General features: G+C 42.4%; 1 protein-coding gene across 2 annotated transcripts; it reads left to right on the forward strand.

Annotated features, from left to right (window-relative positions):
• The first annotated feature begins 1,698 nt into the window (after positions 1-1,698).
• Positions 1,699-5,481, forward strand: LOC124856302 (nuclear factor 7, brain-like). Of its 2 annotated transcripts, XM_047346634.1 has the most exons (3): positions 1,734-1,750; positions 2,436-2,479; positions 2,981-5,481. In XM_047346634.1, the coding sequence occupies exon 3, from the start codon at positions 2,998-3,000 to the stop codon at positions 4,381-4,383; it is 1,386 nt and encodes a 461-aa protein (XP_047202590.1). In that variant the 5' UTR covers positions 1,734-1,750; positions 2,436-2,479; positions 2,981-2,997; the 3' UTR covers positions 4,384-5,481. The 2 variants fall into 2 exon arrangements, with proteins under 2 accessions (XP_047202591.1, XP_047202590.1); XM_047346635.1 differs by lacking the exon at positions 2,436-2,479 and having other exon boundaries at positions 1,699-1,750.
• The last annotated feature ends 16,662 nt before the right edge of the window (positions 5,482-22,143 follow it).

Consider the following 22,143-nt stretch of genomic DNA (forward strand, 5'->3'; position numbering starts at 1 on the left):
TTAGTTCAAATATAAAACAACATGTATGCTTTAAAAGCCTCAAAATGAGCTCCTCTCTGACAGCATGGTGGGAATATCTAAAAATGATAGGGTAATCACTAAACATATACAGACTTACACCCATCTAGAACAACCCTGACTTACAAAAATAAAATTGTCCAGCGACAGCCCGGAAACCTGAAGGATCTAGAGAAGATTTGTATGAAGGAGTGGTCCAAAATCCCTGCTGCAGTGTGTGTAAATGTGGTCAAGAACTACAGCAAATGTCTGATATCTGTAACTGTAAACAAAGGCTTCTGTACCAAATATTAAGGTTTGTTTTTCTGATGTATCAAATACTTATGTTATGCAATAAAATGCTAATTACTTAGAATTTCACAATGTGATTTTCTGGATTTTTAATTTAAATTCCATCACTCACAGTTGAAAATAACCTATGATAAAAATGAAAGACCTCTACATGCTTTGCAAGTAGGACATCCTGCAAAATCGGCGGTGCATTAAAAACTTGTATTCCCAACTGTACATGTGTGTAATTCTTCAAAAAAAAAAAATGAATCCAAATAGGATATTCAGGCTTGTTTTCTCCTCTGTCTGCATCGCTGGGAGATCTGCGTGGGAACAAGGCAGAGCTGGGACAATGAATTTGTCTGCAGCTGCATGACATCACAGGGATGCCAGCTGTGACTCATCCTTCCTGGGCTGGGATAAAGGTAGGTTAATCCTGTTTTAAAGGTGCAGAGTTTCCTGTCACTCTCTTTATGTTTGTTTCGCTCCATGTTTCAGCTCATGACTGTGGCACAGCAGCTGTAAAATGCAAACTCCTATTTTAAGGAGATCCCATTGACTGTAGATGTTGAGTCCTTCACAGATTGAGTGTCAAACCGAAGCAACACATGTAAACAAACATTTAAAGCACCAACTGGAAAAGCATATAGCTGCTGCAGCTGTGTGCACCACCAGGCATGTTTTGTTTTATAGAGAAGGTGTATACCAAAATAAAACCTGTTAATCAGTTGGTTTTATAGCAGCTCAGAGGGTGAACTGAACTTTGGAATGAAACACACTTCTGTTGGACCTGAACTAAAGCAGGAAGCAGCTTCCTCAGTGAGAAAGAAACCTGGAGACCTCCAACACTGCTGCTTCAAGCTGCTCCACACACTTGTTGGGACCATACAGCCATGGGTTTCAACACTAAAACTCCGGTACATACTTTCCTGGAACCTTTCAAAATAAAGTGCATTAACCTTCTTCCAGCACAGCCAGGAAATGGGGTAACTGCGGACTTCCTGTGGCGCCAATACCCAAATAAAAGCCCCACCTTTCCACAAGTCTTTCTCTTCCACGCAGCTCTCCATAGGAACCGGATAGGAGAGGAAAGCGCGCTGAATGTCTTTTGCTGGTAAAAAGACATGAATTCAACTGGATCCAAGGACCGATCACCGATCATATGCAAAGTTAAGTAGAATGAAATACTGTCTGTGTATCCGGTATTTTCATTCATGAACGGGGAAATTAAGGTGTAAGAGTTGCTTACATTTTCTCTTCTGTATCGAGGAGAGATCCTGGTGGAGAAGCTGTTTCAACAAGCCGAGTCTGGAGGAAAGACTACGGCCCGCAAACGTGTTTACGGTAACGACCTTCTGATCGGGAGAAACTGAAGAAGTTAGCGGGAAGCTAACTCTTTGTTCACGTCGGATATCTTCTTCAAACTTCGCCCTTGGACAACATTTCCTCAACAAGTTCAGAGGTTGGGTTTTGGCCAGATTAACAGATAGGTTTAGGATGAAATGATCTAAACGTTTTCATGTTATGAAGTTTGTTTTGTGGAACTCGGCTATCTTGGTGCTAGCATGCTACCTGTAGCACCGAGGCCGGTTCGTGTTCTTTGTATGTTTTAAAGCTAAGAAACTTAGCTCATAACGCGCTGTCAGCGCTTATGCATTTTAACCCTTTTATTAACCTGGTATTTTAAAGGTATGTGTTGATTCTGGGGCTAAGCTATCTTTAGCTTAGCACTTTAGCTAGCTTCTTTGTTAGCCCAACAGCCGGTAAGAACACGTGTGCTAGCATTAAGGCTAGTCAACAGAAAGGTTGTTAGTTTTCAAGCTAGTAAATAATAGTCCCTGAACATCATTTACTAAATCTGATAACTAAGTAAACACCATTAAGCCCCATTTCTCCAGAAAGATTTGCCTCTTTTCCAAAATACTCGATAATATTTCTTCAAATATTATTTTAATAAATAAAGGCAGTTAATGAGACACCGTTGAGAAATAGTCATCCAGAAGGTTGGTTTTATTCAGCAGATCACTATTTAAAACAATATTTTATTAAAATAATATTTTATCTGATCTTGCATTGTGAATGGTTGTCTAAACGTTTGCTGATTATTTTCTAAGTTGGTTCCAATACTAACTTAACTTCACTTCCAGATTCTTCAAGATAATCCTTGGTTCTCAAACATAAACATTGCATGGTAATGTTGCATCACTCTTTTGGTCATAATTATCAATCATCTTTAATCAACTAGTTTATATTGTACATAGTCCATTAGTCTTCATTATTCTTTAATTCTGCTTGGTAATTTAGTTGGATTATTTTAGCAAAGTAAAGAGTTTGTTGATTGAAAAATGTTTGACTTTGAGTTGACTTATTTTTGTTAAATTCTTGTATTTTAAGAAATTGTGTGAATTCATTCCATATATGTACAGAGTTTATGCTGTTCAATAATGTCAGAGCTCGTCTCACACCTTTCTATTTTGTCCTAATACCATCGCCTTACTGGGCTGGTATTCACAGGACAATCCTTAACAGACCCAAATATTATTTGGTAAAATATTAATATTAAATAATATTCTCAGATTCATATTTACAACACACTGAAGGTGAGTTGGACCAAGAACACTCAGAGTCACTTTGAGGGATGTTAGTGGAGGAGGGAGGGAGCCATTACTGACTGGACCTTCTGTGTTTTCAGCTTCATTCAGAGACTAAATGGCTTCCAGATTAGAGGAGGATCTCTGCTGTCCGGTCTGTAAGGACATCTTCAAAGATCCGGGTTTTCTGTCCTGTAGCCACAGCTTCTGTAAGGAGTGTCTGAAGAACTGGTGGAGAGAGAAACCAACTAAAGAGTGTCCAGTTTGTAAGAGGAGATCTTCAAAGGTTGAACCACCCTGTAACCTGGTTCTGAAGAACCTGTGTGAGACCTTCTTACAGCAGAGAGACCAGAGATCTTCAGAGGATCTCTGCAGTCTGCACTCTGAGAAGCTCAAACTCTTCTGTCTGGACCATCAGCAGCCAGTGTGTCTCATCTGCAGAGATTCAGAAAAACACACCAAGCACAGATTCAGACCCATCAATGAAGCTGCTCAGCAACACAAGAAGAACCTTCAGGAAACTCTGGAACCTTTGAAGAAGAACCTGAAGCTCAGGAAGAAAGTTCAAGAGGAGTTTAATCAGACAGCAGAACACGTGAAGGTCCAGGCCCGACACACAGAGAGGCTGATTAAGGAGCAGTTTAAGAAGCTTCATCAGTTTCTAGCAGAGGAAGAGGAGGCCAGGCTGGCTGCACTGAGGGAGGAAGAGGAGCAGAAGAGTGGGATGATGAAGGAGAAGATGGAGGCTCTGAGCAGAGAGATAACAGCTCTTTCAGCCACAGTCAGAGCCACAAAGGAGGAGCTGAGAGCTGAAGACGTCTCCTTCCTGCACAACTACAAGGCTGCAGTGGAAAGAGTCCAGCGCTGCCCCCTGCTGGATGGTCCACAGCTGCCCTCAGGAGCTCTGATAGACCAGGCCAAACATCTGGGCAACCTGGCCTTCAACATCTGGAGCAACATGAAGAACATGGTGTCCTACACTCCTCTCATCCTGGACCCAAACACTGCTGCTTCAGAACTCTTCTTGTCTGAAGATCTGACCAGTGTGACTCTAGGAGAGGAACAGAAGCTTCCTGGTAATCCAGAGAGGTTTGATTACTGGTGTTCTGTCCTGAGTTCTGAGGGCTTTAACTCAGGGAACCACAGCTGGGATGTTGATGTTAGAAACAGTGAATACTATGAACTGGGTGTGATAGCAGAGTCTGTCCAGAGGAAGAGAATCATAAAGTCTGGATGGTTGTCTATATGGTTCAATGGAGGTAAATACTCAGCATGGTCTCCACCAGCTCCTCCCACAGATCTCTCAGTACAGAAGAAGCTCCAGAGGATCAGAGTGAATCTGGACTGGGACAGAGGAAAGCTGTCCTTCTCTGATCTGGACACTAACACACACATACACACCTTCACACACACCTTCACTGACAAGATGTTTCCATACATCACCACTGTGGATGAAGCAACAATCTTACCGATGAAGATCTCAGTGAGCAAACAGCAGCTCTGATGTTCTCAGCATGAAGAACATAAAGTCCAAATGAAACCTTATTGATCAGATTGAAGCTCAGTGTTTTAAACAGGAAACTGGAGATGATCTGATCTGGTCTGACTGATCATCTGGTTGCTTTCAGGTCAGCTTCAGATGAACATTCATATTAGAGCTACATAAATTATTGAATCATCACAATATCAGGATGTGCAATGTCTCAAAGACTGCTTGGATGCAATACTTGGTAAGATAATTAATTAATGACATTCACACCCAGCATGATGATAATATATCTGACCAGTTGGACAGACTCTACCTGCTCTGAAAGGCTTCACCTGATCTATCTTTATGGGTGGAGATGCTGAGACTCCCAGAGAGCAGTGGGGACATCGTGTAATGATAAAGAAGGAAAAATGTTGGTTAATACACAGTAATATATTGAAATCACAATGTTGACTAATAGTTTCACAAATAAATCTTATTCTGGTACCGTGGAGCCCTCATTCTGATGCACAGGACATCGTTCCTGATCTCTGAGGTTGGTTAGAGGAGCCATACTGGTTCAGTGTTTTTCTAATAACCTTTAACCTGCTAACTGAGGCCTGCAAAGTCTGAGATGGAGCTCCTGGGTTCTTGGTCATTTCTCTGAGCTTCACGCTCTGACCTTGGGCTGAATCTGCTGCGACATCCACTCCTGGGAAGACTTGCAGCTGTCTGAGATGTTTTTCACTTGGAAATAATCTTTGTCTCTGTAGAATGATGGACTTTAGATGGTTTGGAGATGACATTATGACCCTTCCCAGGTTGATGGACAGCAACAGCTGCTTCCCTGAGGTCATTGCTGATGTCTTCCTGTCCTGGCATTGTTTATCCTTCCCTGTATCCTCATATGTCTGATCAGGAGCATCTGCTGCTACTTTCTGTCTTTTGAAAGCTGTTGTGATGGACTTATGTTTTCATACAGTTCTCCTGAGTTTGGCTCAGTTTTTGATGAATTCATAGAAATATGGAGGAATATGTGATGTGTTTATCTGACAATGGATTTATCTCAGAGCTTGATGAGATGAGATCATTTATTATGTAAGAAAAAATGGAAATAAAAACAGTTTAACCACTTTTTCATAGACTTATGTATTGATTAATAGTTTCTTCTGGACTTCCACTGCTTTCAATGCTACACCAGATATTATTCTCCACTTGATCCTGGATTCTGGAGTTTGAAGCTTCCCATCATCTCCAGTTGTTCCGGATGCTTCCCTGCTCTCTGTCTCCCGAACACAGAGGGAGCTGGTTTGTTCAGAGCCAGACGGCAGGCGGTGGAAGCTGGCTGGAGGCCCACCACCATGCTGGTGGAGGACGGCCCGGGCCTCTTCCTCACTGAGTCCTTCAAGAGGACATGGGAAACATCAGTGGAGCCCACAAATAAACTCTGGGGGTCTCCTTTCAGTCCTGAGCAAACAAAGCTTTCATTAAGTCGACGGCTCTCAGGCAGGAAAAATGCCTCCATTCAGATTCAGTGAAAGGAAAACCACCCAGAGCAAATCGGGGTTCTAGTAGAAATCTGAATGAAGGATCCCACAGAACTGGTGATAATCTGAATTAGATGAGCAGATAATTTTTCACACATGTTGGTTCTGTGGATCTGCTCTGCTTTTTTATATTGTAGCTGAGATTTTTTAAGAATGACAATACATAAGTCCCATATAAGGCCTGTTGGTCACCACGTCCTTCAGTCAGTATTTAAAACTTAAAAGCACGCGACGCTATTTATGTGTTAAGGTGAAACTGACGAACCGCTGTTTCAGTTAACCCCCTCACCTCACCTCCTCGCCACAGAGTCTGTGATCTTTCCTGTCATCAGCGTCTGTAAATGAAACACTAAATAACATCTTCTGACCAAAAGGTTTGTGGTGGAATTGCTGTTTTAACGTCTTGTACTCCTGTGCTTCTCCACATGAGCGCAGTGTTGCTTCACATCAGAGGATCACAGTTTAATGATGGTCAGATGTGGTTCAATGTGTGATTCAGACTGCAGAGAAATACAAGACCACAGTAAAACTATAAAAGTCTGGTTTTATAAGTATTGTAAATCAAATAATCATTAAAGGTTAAAGCATTTCATGTTTGATTGTTTTCCTATATTAGTGATGTTTAGAGGAAGCAGCCTGTGGGTTGCTCTCTCTGCAGTCACATGACATGCTTGTGGGTTCATTGATTATCCTTTTGAGGCTACGAGTGTGCACTGTCCTCCGACTCTGTGTTAGCCTCTGGGGTGGACAGGCGACCCATCAGCCTCTCAGTCCAAACCCTCGATGGGACAACGTGGTCACAGATAATGGATGGACGATCTGCGGGGCTGTTGTTCTGTTATATAACTCTCACTGGTGTCTGTATCAGTTGGATCAGTGCAGGCAGGCTAACAGGAACTGTTCAGGATAGTTAAACATCCATGCAAACTCCTGTTTATCTTCTATAGCGATCATAAACGTCTTCCTGCAGATCCATCTGCCACATTGAGAAGGTTGAGGTTTTATTACTAACTTCACTCTGTCAAACATCTGCAGCTCTCTGTCTCACACTTCACAGGCTGGGACACATTTTTCACCCACCCCAGCATCAGTGGAGAAAGTTTTCCATCAGTACGTGAGTGTGTGTGTGTTGCTGGATGTTTACACAGCAGGCCTGCAGTTTCCTAACAAAGACCAGCTCCCAACATCCATATTTAGGCTGTTAGAAGGTCCAGCAGCTCAGCTTGGGTTTGACTGCCACAATTTATACCCGCATATGGAGAGCGTTTGTGCTCTGACACCATGACACCGTCCTTCTTATCTGCTCCCAGGATTTCTGTTTGAATTTAGACCTGGAATAAATGAGAGAAAAAGCCATCTTTCTTGTTGTTCGTCTATATTTTGGTGAACGGATACAGTTTTAGTGAGGATCTAAAAGTAAATAAAAATGGAGCATTTTGTACATTAGGACTGTTGAGTTTTTCCATTCATGTGCACATTGTTTGCTACAGAACGTCGATCAAACCCAGTACCCAAAAGCAAAGCTGTGAATAAAAGCATCCTGCCATGATTATCAATCTTATGAATTATACTTTGTTACACAAATAATATAGAAAAGATGTCATGATGAAACATTTGACTATTTCATTAACTCATATTAGCAGCAATTTCCTATTAAAATTAAAGATGCAGGAGGATGAAGGCTGTGACAGTAGTCTGGGCTGGTGCTGGGGCAGTCTGTATGTCTCTACCCCCGAAGGGAAGGGGACCACCTCCTGGGTTGCCCCTATGGGGTATCGGCACCCGGACCTGGGAGCATAGAGTATGTATGAGGAGTGTGAGTGAGTGTACGACGTCCATTGTTGTTTGTCTTTCTGTTGGGTGCGTGGCTGTAAGTGTTTTTATGTGTATGCATGAGAGTAAGAATGTGTGATTGTTTTTTGTGCCAGGTTGGGTCTTGGACTGCACCCTCTCCTGGATCAGGAGCCTATTTCCTCGCCTTCGCACTACCTAACTGGTGTTTGGTGTCTCTGCTCGCTGGTGTACTTGTGGTTCTCGGTGTCCGGAGCTGGGTGCTTTGGCTCACTCCAAGGGGCTGCTTGCCAGGGCCTGGTCCCCTGGCTCTGTCGGGCCTCTGCTTGGGGAGTGATATGTCCTGGGGTTTTGGGTCTCTGGGTCCATGGCTGGATCTGCTCAGGTGTGTACAGCGGCCGGCGGGGCCTGTGGGCTCGTCGCTGCAGCTCCCTGGGGCTTCTGCACTCTGGCTGCTGGGTGGTTCCCCTGGGACTCTCCCCTGCTCTTCGGTTGCGGTAGTACCGGCGATGGTTCTCCTGGGATTCCTGTGCTCTGGGGGACCTGTCTGTAGCTCGGATCTCCTCCGTATCTATCCCAGGTCCAAGGGGGCAGGACTGTGGCTCCTCACATTCACTACTGCATATTTTTATGGAGAAACCTTGTAAACACAAGCGGGCTCACACTCAGACCCACAGGTGTTTAGATTCAGGTGTTAAAAGATAAGCAAATGTTCTATACTGAGCCGCATTTACCACTAATTACATCTTGCATTCATAAGTACCGTGTACTTTTCAGTAAAAAAGGCTGTTATTATGAATGTTTTTGCAGGTGTAGAAGCAAACAGGGTGTTATCTTGTAATCTCTTCATCCTTCTTTCTCTCCTCCATTCTTTTCTCTCTCTTCCCTTTTACTTTTTGCTCCACCTTTCTTTCTTTCGTGCTTCTTATTTTTTCCTTTTCGTTTCTGCCTCTCTGTCTGTAACAACTGAAATGATCCCAAAGCAGTTTCTCATAAAGTTTCTTTTAATACTATCAAGCAGAGCTTTAAAGTGTTAGCTCTAATGCCCCACTTGTGAAAGTAAATCTGTTGGGCTTTTTCTTGGCACTCAGACAACTGTTCTGAGCTCTACTCTGCCGGACAGGACATGGTTAAAAAAAAAAACAAAAAAACATCTTCTGTTTGGTTCTGACGTCTAGAAATCCATGAAGCTCCATCATTTAAAGAGGGACTCGTATCTGAGCAGAATCCAGAAATGCAGCTCTGGACAAGCTTCATTAAAAAAAGTGGAAAAGAAAAGCTCTCTTGAATCAGACAGTAAAAATATTTTTAAACTCTGCAGATGATATCCTTCAAAGTGAAGCAGAGAGGAAACGTTTGCCTTCATAAGATCACTCAGAGTAAAATCCATTATCTCAGATGTTCTGATGAGATGCATTAGTGATGAATAAAGTGGAAACCATCAGCATAAAGATGAATGCAGGTTTCATCAAGACAAAGCTAAACAGCTTCAGATTGAACAGCAGCTTTGAAATAGAGCAGCTTGGGTCCAGAACTGATCCACCTGAAGTCCAGATCCAACTAAAAACATTTCATGCATCATGAAAAGCAAATTAAATGAAGAAGAACCAGGATCCAGAACAACATTGTTGAGATCGTCACCCTGATGTTTGTGTCTGTAGGTACAGGCTCAGCCTGGATGGAGCTGATGGAGGAGATTGGTTTTGTTTTCAGTACTTAATCTGATCTGGGCGCGATGCTCTGCATGCAGATCTCTGACAAGCACCAAGGTGGATTCTCTCTATCTTGTTTCCACGTGAGCTGCTGCCATGAATCAGCTCAGGTCTTGCTGACAGACGAGGGCAGAAACGAGGAAACCAGGACGACTGAAGCAACATCGATAAAAACTCACGCTGATGTTGCTGACGGTAGGAAATTGATCTGACTCTGGCTTCGCAGATGCTCCAAAGCTTTCAGTAAAATGTCATTTAAAGATCTGAAGCAATGGAAATGGGGACACAGCAGAGCTGCTGATTGCTTGCTGTGCCTTGGTTATTTATTAAAACACACTCAGAAATCTTCTGGAACACGCTGAGAGCTGAGGTGGATCTCAGCAGGAGTTCTCATCCAGATCTCATGTTGCTTCAAGCAGAAGGACCTACCTGCAGTCTTTCAAGTGGTCTTGATGAGTAGCTTTCTTCTGAAGGTCCTTCAAAGATATTTGCAGCACAGAGGACGGTCATGTGAATCCACTGCTGTCTGGAGCTGAAATATAGATCCGAGCAGGTTATCTTTTTTCTATATCTTATCTTTGTCTACAGAACAATAACTTAAACTTTTACTTACGTCTCAGAAGAATGAAACCTCTGCTGCAGCAGGACCAATCAACATTAAGGTCTGAGTTCAGACTTTAACTAGGCCACTCTAAAACCTGTATTTAATTACCATTCAGATGTGGCTTTTTCATTTGTTTGAGGATCATAAACCTTTAGGGGGGCCAAAGATCCCAAACTAAAAAAATCTGGAAGGACAGAAATACTTTTTCACAGCACTGTAGGCTGAATGAAGGAAAGAGTTCAATTGGTTTGTAGCTACTGGTAACTGAAGCCCACGTGCTGGAGAAGACCCATGGAATTGGTCCACAACAACTGAACCCAAACATAGATCACTACATGTTTCCTCCGGAGGAGGGATTGTTGCAAAGTCAAACTTGCTGCCATCTGGACATCCTGACATCGTTTTTTACTAGTTGCTATTACATGATCGACTGACTATGGTTGCACTGTGTTAGAATTCGGATCGAACCGACCTGCATGTAATTAATCTGAACCTGACTATGATTGGATTGGAATGAATTGGATTTATCCCACTTTTACGTGTTTTCATAGATGCTCAAAATAAGAAGAAGGGTTGAGGTGCATTTGTCTTGTAAAGATATTTGGGATTACATTTGTCGGGAATTTGGTGCCATAGGAATAAACTGAATTGGGTCGGTCAGGTTTTGGTTCGGATGTGGTGTTTTACAGGAATAAAAGTGCTGACCCTGAAAATGGCTCCTGCAACATGATCAGCCTCATCATTTAACTCTGTGAGAAACCTTCATCAGCAAAAAGAATATTCAACAAGACTTCAACTGAAGCAACCAAAGACAAGTTTCTGATCTCAGAACATTGACCCGATTTATTAAAACTGGGAGATATTAACAAATTAACACAAAATCATCTGCACGGTTAAATGGTCTGAAGAGACGAGGAACAGCAGTGAAGATGAACCAGAGCAGATGTTTGAAATTCTTTTGCATTTTAAACGGGACAAACCTTCAGGTCCGAAGAAGCAGTCAGAAACAAATGGGACGGGCCTTCAGGTCCGAAGAAGCAGTCAGAAACAAGGTTGGGTTCATTTTCACTGAGATGTTGGTGTTACAGAGGTAAAAGCCATCCAGCTCTGCTCCTCAGTGAAGTAGTGCTGCAGAGTCTCTGTTAAAGATGGATGAAACACTGATGGATAATTATGGTCTGGAAAGGAACAACGCTCTGCATCACATTTGCTTCCTGAACCGACACCTTCACACAGAACTGTAACCTGCCTGTCTGTTTCTGCACTCTGTAATCACATTACTTCACCACTGCTGTGCTGCCCCCTGCTGTGGATGTGTAGGTTTGCAGGATGATGGTTCTTGTTTTTCATTTTGCAGGAATCAAACCGAGCAGCTGCTGTGATTTTTCTCCATCCGTCCGTCCGTCTGTCTGTCAGTCCGTCCATCTCTCCGTTTGAAGCAGAGCTGCTTTTAATTCCCAGCTTCCCTCCCCCTCAGAGACTCCAACCCTTCCTGTCCTTCCCTTTGTTTCTGTCTCTTCCTCCCACACCTTCTCCCCCTCTTTCCTTCCATCTCTCATCATCTGCCGCCTTCAGCTAACCGGCCTCCCAGCAGAGAATCATGAATAGAATTTAAATCAGTCGAGCTTTATTGTCTGCCGCCCCCTCTCTACCTGTCCCTTCTGCGTCTCTGTCCCTACTTTCTAACTTTCTCGTCTGTTTTAAATCGATTGGATTTGACCTGACACCCACATATCTCAGCTTCCTATAGATTAACCCCTTCGCTCTCTGTCTGTCCTGTCTGCTGCCAGCTTCTCTCTCAGCCTCCAGTGCTGAAAAGCAGCACAGAAGCTGAAAGCTGAGGAAAGAATGAGGCTCATTTTGTTTTACAGATCATTAATCAGCCAGCGAGTTACAGGGTCATCTCTCCACTTTACTAAAAGTTCTCCGGCATGGACAACATCTTACCCTGATGAAAACTTACTGCCTTAATAAAAGTTATATAGAGTTTGATTATTGGCAATTAGGATAGAGGGTAGCAAAGCATAGTGAAGAGGATAAGTGGGAAGAAAAGGGGAAGTAAAGTTGGATGAGGAAGATTAGTGGGATGAAAAATTATAGTAAACCTAGTTGTGGCAGCAATAGTTCCTTCAGTTGCTTATGCTTATCGAGCAACTATTTGTTGCTAGATAATGTTCCTCCTGGCTCACAGTTTATCCTTCTAGATGTACTAGATGAAGCCACTAAAGGAGCTTCTGCTGCTGTTAATCTTTACTTTTCCTTTAGCATAGAAGTACTCCTGGATCATTACTTCTGTGTTTTTATATGTCTGCTTTGTCTTCTCAAAACCCCAGTCGGGCCACATTCTGGTTCCGTTGGAAGTTTCTTCCTGTTAAAGTGGAGCTTTCCTCTCCACTGTTGCTACAGGCATGCTCAGAATGAGGGATTGCTGCAAAGTCAGTGACTTGATGGACTCAGCTGGAATTCCTTAAATGGAAACTTTTTACCAGCAGGAATAATAAACTGCATGGTTGAATAAGGAACGTAATTGATTTTGAATCAGTCTGTACGATTGGGTTGAACTGACTAATATGTCTGTACATAAATTAGTTCGGCTTGTTTTGTAAAGTTCTCTGAGACGTGATCTGTTGTGAATTTGGTCTGTTTAAATAAACTGAACTTAATAAAAATGAAGAGGTGAGCAATAATGAAAGTTGTCTTAAAGTGGGATGAGGAGGATGAGTAGGATTGAAAAAATGCAAAAGATGGGATCAATAAGTCGGTTGAGGAGAGAAGAAGTGATTAGATAAAGGCAAATGATTCTGTTGGAGGACGGGATGAGTCCAGAAACTGTTCTGGTTAAAATGTACTTGTTCACTCAGGTCTGGAAGGACATGAAATGAGAACTTCCCATTAATCCCGTGGAGTTAATGAAGGTGGTTGAGCTTAAAGAAAACATCAGATGAAATCTTTTGACTGTTTAAATGATGCAGCGTTGTGTTGAAAACTGAGAGTTGACTGTTCACAGAAATATTTTATTCTAGCTGATCCATCATAGTTTTACAGAAGTTTATTGAGCTCTCAGTAAGGGGAGTCGTTTGATTTACCTGCAGGGAAACACTGAAGAACACCTCCACAGGCTAGACCATCCACAGTAATGCTGATCCATCCAGACCCTCCTGTGGTTCTTTAGAAGATCCTGACCTACAATTCTGCAGGATTCTGAAGGTCCTGTAAAGGTTTTTTGGGAAGGAGCTTTTATTTTATTTCTGAGTCCACCGATCTCAAGAGGTTACCTTCCTGCAGCAACACAAAGCTACCTGAACATCTTCTGTTCATGTCTCTGAGGCTGGAAGGAGAAAGGCAGCAGCAGAACCCAGACAGCAGAGAAAACAGAACCAGTCCACTCTGGTACCAACATGTTCTCTTTGCTCATCCTGAGACCTGAACCGAGGTGATGTTCATGTGAAAGAGGTTTAGATTAGCAACCTTTACAGAGTCATTTTCACTAAATGCAGCAACTTCCCAGCTATCAGAACCAGAGCTGTATCTGTCCAGAAAGCAGCACATACAGGTCCAATAATGGAGATCATCCTGTGGATGGGTTTCACTTAGATGTTTAACCTGTCATTTTCTCTTCCAGTCGTGTGGTGACACACATCCGTGCTGCCATGGTTACACAATGTATAAATATAGGATATACATTACAGGCTGGGAGATTGCTTCAGCTGCTCAGAGGCAGCAGGCTGATAGGTTCAGTCGTATGTCTTTATTAAAAGGAGAGAAGAAGATGGAGGCAGAAAACACAGGAGGAGATTTAAACTTAGGCAGAAGTTTGTTTCCTTTTATAGGACCATTAATGTGTCTGCAAGGAAGGATGATGAGAACTTTCTCCATCCATCCAGTCATTTAGCTCCAAACCTACTGGAATAGAACAAGGACTAAGAGGATTAGATTTAATTAGAAAAGGACTCAGGGTTGGACATTTCCAGTCCTTGAGGGATGGTGTCCTGCATGTTTGCTAATTTGGGAGGTTGGTGCGGGATCTTAAACAAACAGGACATCATCTGTAGAGGACCGGTCCAGTTTCCATGTCCTGTTGGACAGGTTAGAAGAGGGAATTGTTCACTTTTAACCTTTCCAATAGACTTTGGGTTTAGATTAATCTACTTATCACATGGTTTTCTACAAATGCAGTCTCTAATGGGAACCGGTTTTCTCATAGTGCAGAACTCTGATGTCCGTTATTCATTACATCCACAGTACTGTGAAAACATATTTATCTGTTTTTGTCCCATTTAAATGTTTCAGATTATAAGACAAATATTATCACACAAAGAGAACCTGAATAAAAACTAAATGATTATTAATGAATCAAATAGAGCCAAACCAGCCTGGCTCTATGAGAAAAGTAATTACCCCCCAAACTTAATAACTGGTTGCTCCACACTTGGCAGCAGCAGCTGCCATCAAGTGTCTGCAACAACTGCTGATAAGTCTTTACTGTAGAGGAATTTGGACCCACTCTGCTTTGCTGAATTGTTTTAGTTCAAAGACATTGGAGGGTTTCCAGTGTGAACGGCATGTTTAGGGTCATACCACAGCAGCTCAAACAGATCTAAGTCTAGACTTTGTCCTGCTAAGGTCAAGAACCGATGTCTGAACATTCTCCGCCGGGATTTTCTGCTCAATTACAGTAAATCATCTAAGTCAGTAAAGCAACCCCAGAGCATCACACTACCACCACCATGTTTAACTGTAGGCATGATGTTCTGTTTAGGAAATGTTCTGTTAGTCTTACACCAGATGCAATGTTGCGTATACCTTCCAGAAAGGTCTACTTTTCAATATTTTCCCAAAGGTCTTGGGTATCATCAAGATGTTCTTTAGAAAGAAAAGATGGGCTTTTGTGTTCTTTTGGGTCAGCAGTAGTTCTGCTCGAAACTCTCCCATGGAGGCCATTTTAGCCTAGTCTCTCTTATGTTGAATCATGACCTCTGACCTTAACTGAGACCTGCAGAGCTTCAAATATTGTTCTGGGTTCCTCTGTGACCTCCTGGATGAGTGGCTGATAAGCTCTTGGAGTAACTTTGGTAGGCCGGCCACTACAGTTCCCTGGTTGTTCTTTACTGGTTACCAGTTTCTGTTTAGATGCTTCAGTTGCCTTTTTAACCCTGGGTTTTGGATTCTGGATTTTCAGTAAAATGTTTAAGCCTTTCATTTGCTTCAAACCAGCCTTTCTTGAACTTGCATTTTGGTCCTCAAACCACAACTTCTTGACAACCGGAGGATCCTGTAAATACAGTCCATGTTGTGGTTGATTTTATTTAATGGGGTAGCTGGGTCTGTCAGCCTAAAGGTGCCGGGAGGAGGACATTATACCTTTCTAATTGTTGGAGATGTTTAAGAGGTCTATCTGAACACTTCAGATTTCCCCCACTCTTGTCCGGGTGTCTCTATGGTGGGACACATGTGGTCATTGGGAGCTAACATCACTAGTACCAGAGATTTGCTCACGTATCAACTTTCGTTGTCCGATGAGCTAACCCCTCCCTCCTACTTCCCCATGTCTAAAGGGATTGCTCAATCCAGCTCTCCATTCAACGGGTCTGGACTTCCTTAAACCTGAAAGATCTTACTAAGCGGACATACTGAAAGTTCTGTTTAAGCTGGTGTCGGGAAATGACTCGCCTAGCCTCTGACATCCTTCATATAAAAGTCTCGCCCTTCTTCAACTGGAGGTCTGGATGACTGAGTAGCCTATCGCAGTCAACCACTCCTTCGACAGTCACTTTTGTTCACGGCTGCTCATTCCCTAATTTACAACTGGCTCTTGGTATATGGGCTAGGTTAATTTTAGTAGCTCAGCAAGGGCGCTGTTTTAACAAACTTGACTAAGGCAACCTATAAAAACCTCCTAAAATATCTTAGAACCAGGCAACAAGACTTTTTACCACCAATGAAAAACCAACAATACAGTGACTCAAATAATTGAATGTCTACGATTTAACTAGAATTTTATCTGCTTTCTTTAATTAGTAACACTTATGCAGGAGTCAGTAACAGCTTAAATATGGCAACACAAAATAATTTCAATAATAGAAATGAATGAATCAACTCAACCTGTCTTTCCCTGATGCTGAAACTAGTGGGTTTGGAGAGGCTTTGAAGATGGAGGCTCATCCATCACCTGATGGAGATGTTTCTTCTGGTAACGAGTGGTTTCTTGAAGGGAATACGACTTAATCTTCAGTTTTCTTCTTTTAAATGGCAGACACTGATGCTCCAGACTTTGACGGTTAAACAGGATCTTTATTGTTACAGTGCCTTGCGAAAGTATTCGGCCTCCTTGAACCTTTCAACCTCTTGCCACATTTCAGGCTTCAAACATAAAAAAATAAAATTCAAATTTTTTGTGAAGAATCAACAACAAGTGGGACACAATTGTGAAGTGGAATGAAATTTATTGGATGTGTCAAACTTTTTTAACAAATAAAAAAGTGGGGCGTGCAATATTATTCGGCCACCTTGCGTTAATACTTTGTAGCGCCACCCTTTGCTGCAATTACAGCTGCAAGTTTCTTGGGGTTTGTTTCTATCAGTTTTCACATCGAGAAACTGAAATTCTTGCCCATTCTTCCTTGCAAAACAGCTGGAGCTCAGTGAGGTTGGATGGAGAGCGTTTATGAACAGCAGTCTTCAGCTCTTTCCACAGATTCTCAATTGGATTCAGGTCTGGACTTTGACTAGGCCATTCCAACACCTGGATACGTTTATTTGTGAACCATTCCGTTGTAGATTTGGCTTCATGTTTTGGATCATTGTCTTGTTGGAAGATAAATCTCCGTCCCAGTCTCAAGTCTCTTGCTGACTCCAACAGGTTTTCTTCCAGAATGGTCCTGTATTTGGACCCATCCATCTTCCCATCAGTTTTGACCATCTTCTCTGTCCCTGCTGACGAAAAGCAGGCCCAAACCATGATGCTGCCACCACCATGTTTGACAGTGGGGATGGTGTGTTCAGGGTGATGAGCTGTGTTGCTTTTACACCAAACATATCGTTTTGCATTGTGACCAAACAGTTTGATTTTGGTTTCATCTGACCAGAGCACCTTCTTCCACATGTTTGGTGTGTCTCCCAGGTGGCTTGTGGCAAACTTTAAATGAGACTTTTTATGGATATCTTTGAGAAATGGCTTTCTTCTTGTCACTCTTCCATAAAGGCCAGATTTGTACAGTGTATGACTGATTGTTGTCCTATGGACAGACTCTCCAACCTCAGCTGTAGATCTCTGCAGTTCATCCAGAGTGATCATGGGCCTCTTGGCTGCATCTCTGATCAGTCTTCTCCTTGTTCCAGAAGAAAGTTTAGAGGGACGGCCGGGTCTTGGTAGATTTGCAGTGGTCTGATACTCCTTCCATTTCAATATGATTGCTTGCACAGAGCTCCTTGGGATGTTTAAAGCTTGGGAAATCTTTTTGTATCCAAATCCAACTTTAAACTTCTCCACAACAGTATCTCGGACCTGCCTGGTGTGTTCCTTGGTCTTCATGATGCTCTCTGCGCTTTGAACAGAACCCTGAGACTATCACAGAGCAGGTGCATTTATATGGAGACTTGATTACACACAGGTGGATTCTATTTATCATCATCAGTCATTTGGGACAACATTGGATCATTCAGAGATCCTCACAGAACTTCTGGAGTGAGTTTGCTGCAATGAAAGTAAAGGGGCCGAATAATATTGCAGGCCACACTTTTCAGTTTTTTATGTGTTAAAAAAGTTTGACACGTCCAATAAATTTCATTCTACTTTATGATTGTGTCGCACTTGTTGTTGATTCTTCACAAAAAATTTGAATTTTATTTCTTTATGTTTGAAGCCTGAAATGTGGCAAGAGGTTGAAAAGTTCAAGGGGGCCGAGTACTTTCGCAAGGTACTGTATTTGTCTCTGAAGACAGTAGTTTCCAGAGGCTGAAGAGTTGAAGGAAACCCGGAGACATAAATGAGGTTAATTCAGGACTTCCAGAAGCCTGAAACTTAGAACAATCAGCTGTTCACTGATCAAGTTCACTTCTGTTGTCTGGATAAAAAGGCTTTAGATGAAATCAGATTCTTAATTTTGAGGCACAGTCCTTTCTGGGCTCACGGGTTGATCCTCTATTTTAATGCAGTCAATCAGTTGGGCTGTGTCTCTGTTCCTTTTCCATCTAAGCTTCTTTTCTCCGTCCGATCTTGTTCGCTGGTCTTCTGCGAGGAAACAACCCCGTTTCTGCTCTCAGCATTGTTTTTATGGTGCTTGATGCCTTCACCGGTCAGGCCCTTATCAGGCTTCTTAGTTATTGCGCAACCTATTCAGCTCAGCTTCTTGATTATTGCCCAATACTTTAGTCATGGTCATCGTGACCTGCTGATGCTGTTTCTCAGCCTTGGAGATGCTGGTAATAGCCACACAGCTGGCTGTAGTCGCATCCTCCCTTCCTCCCATTTAGACTTCAAAAGGTTCGCTGTCAGCATACAACTGGCTCTCCTCACTCCTTGTCATCCTACAGTTCTTTCTCTAATCTGCTCAGTTTTAAACTTTACACAGTATTACACATTCCTTTCTTCAGCTTTCTGCATTTACTTTAAAACAGTGTTAAAATTATTTTTATTCGTGCTTTACAAATGATTAATGTTATATTTCTTTCATATACAGGTCCTTCTCAAAATATTAGCATATTGTGATAAAGTTCATTATTTTCCATAATGTAATGATGAAAATTTAACATCCATATATTTTAGATTCATTGCACACTAACTGAAATATTTCAGGTCTTTTATTGTCTTAATACGGATGATTTTGGCATACAGCTCATGAAAACCCAAAATTCCTATCTCACAAAATGAGCATATCATTAAAAGGGTCTCTAAACGAGCTATGAACCTAATCATCTGAATCAACGAGTTAACTCTAAACACCTGCAAAAGATTCCTGAGGCCTTTAAAACTCCCAGCCTGGTTCATCACTCAAAACCCCAATCATGGGTAAGACTGCCGACCTGACTGCTGTCCAGAAGGCCACTATTGACACCCTCAAGCAAGAGGGTAAGACACAGAAAGACATTTCTGAACGAATAGGCTGTTCCCAGAGTGCTGTATCAAGGCACCTCAGTGGGAAGTCTGTGGGAAGGAAAAAGTGTGGCAGAAAACGCTGCACAGCGAGAAGAGGTGACCGGACCCTGAGGAAGATTGTGGAGAAGGGCCGATTCCAGACCTTGGGGGACCTGCAGAAGCAGTGGACTGAGTCTGGAGTAGAAACATCCAGAGCCACCGTGCACAGGCGTGTGCAGGAAATGGGCTACAGGTGCCGCATTCCCCAGGTCAAGCCACTTTTGAACCAGAAACAGCGGCAGAAGCGCCTGACCTGGGCTACAGAGAAGCAGCACTGGACTGTTGCTCAGTGGTCCAAAGTACTTTTTTCCGGATGAAAGCAAATTCTGTATGTCATTCAGAAATCAAGGTGCCAGAGTCTGGAGGAAGACTGGGGAGAAGGAAATGCCAAAATGCCAGAAGTCCAGTGTCAAGTACCCACAGTCAGTGATGGTCTGGTTGCTGTGTCAGCTGCTGGTGTTGGTCCACTGTGTTTTATCAAGGGCAGGGTCAATGCAGCTAGCTATCAGGAGATTCTGGAGCACTTCATGCTTCCATCTGCTGAAAAGCTTTATGGAGATGAAGATTTCATTTTTCAGCACGACCTGGCACCTGCTCACAGTGCCAAAACCACTGGTAAATGGTTTACTGACCATGGTATCACTGTGCTCAATTGGCCTGCCAATGTTTTTCCTCTAATTCTCAGTTCTTAACCATATTTCAATCATGCATCTTTTAACTTGTTAATCAAAGATTACTAATTTTATTTAATACATGTGAAAGAATATAAAATCATCATACATCATTTCTTTGGATACACTTGTTTATATTTTTACAAAAGATAAGACAGATAATATGTGGCTCCACACAGGCCTCTCCAGTCTCTCAGCTCCAGAATATGAGAACAAGCTTGTTTCACTCCTCACTGCTTCAACTGTGTTTTAATCATTATTGCATGGATTATTTATTGTAACTTTTATGGAGTTAACTGTGAGCAGTTACAAAATGTTGCATGGATTACATGGAAAGATCTCACCTTATTTTGACACAACTGATGTTCTGTTACTGAGTTAACAGGTTGATATTTTTAATAAATGGCAGGTTTAAGGAAGCCACAGAGTATCTTTGGTGGATGGAAAACTGATTAATTTCTTTGTGTGGAGGCTGAGCTGCCAGATTTAGGGGAACAACCACCAGTTAATCAGTGTCACAGCTTGAGAGCTCTGGCTGCAGCACCGAGGTGGTTATATAATGTCCGACTGTGGGATTCCCAGCAGCTCTTCCTCCTCCACTCAGCAGTCTGAGGAGAGGAGGAGGAGGACGGATGACAGCCGAGGGAGGAGGGGATTGATGTCGGTGATTGCCATCATGAGTGTGGCCACCAGCTCCTCTGCTCTTCAATAATCCAATAATTACAAGAAGCATCTTAACGGGGATCCCTCTGCTGCAGCCGAGCTGAATCAGATTCGCATCCATAAAGCACAGCTTGTTTCTACCCAGTCTGAGAGCACAATTAGCCGAAGAAGACTCTGACAGGCTTCACTGAGAATATTCATCAGGTCTGCAAATATTTACGCCTCAGACGTCTCTTCACATAAGTCATACTGGCAACCAGTGCTTCATACTGGGACTGCTGACAATAGATCAGCTCACACCAGACATGAGACTCGAGTTTCAGACTCAGACTAGAGTCGTACTTAAGTAGCAAAAATACAGGACTTCTGACTCGACTTGTGCTGAAAAGACTTGGGACTTGACCCTGACTTGTTCCTCAATAACCTGAGACTCATCTAGCTCTGGGAACAACGGATGGATGGGTTCTTCAAGAAGGTCTTCCTTCAGTTTGTTGTTGAGAAGCAGCAGCTGAGGTGACATTCCAACCCTCACCTGTAGTCAGGAGATGTGGATAACACCTTAAAGAAGAGGATGAACCTGTAAAATGTAAAAAAGACAGAATTTTGTTGCTGGTTTTAAAAAGATAATTTCAGATTTGCTGACTGGAATCCAAACCGACTCTTTTCTCACACTTTATGGCTTCGCTGTCTGTGGTGCCCAGCTTCACGCCCATTGCCTCCAGCAGCAGATATGAATCTTTAAAAATTCATATATGTACAGTTTTATTTATTCAGAAGGTAGAGCAATTTCCTGAAACAGACGTAACATTAAGATCATTTTCCCACACCTGTAGAAAAGTTTTCCTCCCTTTAGGACTTTTTCTGCAGGGTTAATGTCTAATTACTTTACGTAGGATTTTTTTTAACACCTAGAAAGACCTCACACTGAAATTAAAGATGAATCGCCCATGCAGCAGTTGCATGCACACACAGCTGCATGGTGAGTGCTGCTGGCTTCAGCCCCTAAGTACCGGCAAGAATTTAAAACTACTTTCACCCCTGCTAACGGACATTTTAAACTGGGTTAGGCTGCACTGTATTTAAAAAAAACAACTGATTAATGATGTATGAAAGTGAATTTGAATCTGGTTAAATTACTGATTGGATCATCTGCATATGAATTGGATCCGTTTGTCGTGTAAAGTGCTGAGAAATAAAGTCAATATTTAATTGGAACTAAATAAACTGAAACAAAAAGCCCTAACAAACAAACCGAATAAAATGTACATCATCTATCTATCGCCTGCTGGTGACTTACTGTTCATTTGGCTCCTAGCATATTTTAGTGTCGAAAACTCTAAGGAAAGTTAACTGTTGCTTCATAAATTTAGTGTAAAAAGGTGAGTTTTGAAAAATAGATAAGCCTGATTGTAATATTTTTCTCTTATTGTTGCAAACATTTGTGGACCTTCTGGCACCCTAGTATGCCAAGATGATGCTCACAGCTGTGCCACCGTGGAGCCCCATTCACTGAAATCCTCTCACCAGAAATCAAAACGTTTCACAGAACAAGCAGAATAGGATCAATAAACTGGACCCATTTCTTTCTCTCCTTTCACCTTCATTCCCCTCCTTGTCTGCCTTGACCTTGTTTTCTTCCCGTGAACCTCCTCTCCATCTGTCCTCTGCTGACCCC

The sequence above is a fragment of the Girardinichthys multiradiatus genome, chromosome 20, assembly GCF_021462225.1.
Source record: "Girardinichthys multiradiatus isolate DD_20200921_A chromosome 20, DD_fGirMul_XY1, whole genome shotgun sequence".
NCBI classification, from domain to species: Eukaryota; Metazoa; Chordata; class Actinopteri; order Cyprinodontiformes; family Goodeidae; genus Girardinichthys; species Girardinichthys multiradiatus.

Excerpts from the sequence above, each read along its gene's own strand:
- LOC124856302 (XM_047346635.1), top strand. The coding sequence starts at position 2,998 with ATGGCTTCCAGATTAGAGGAGGATCTCTGCTGTCCGGTCTGTAAGGAC.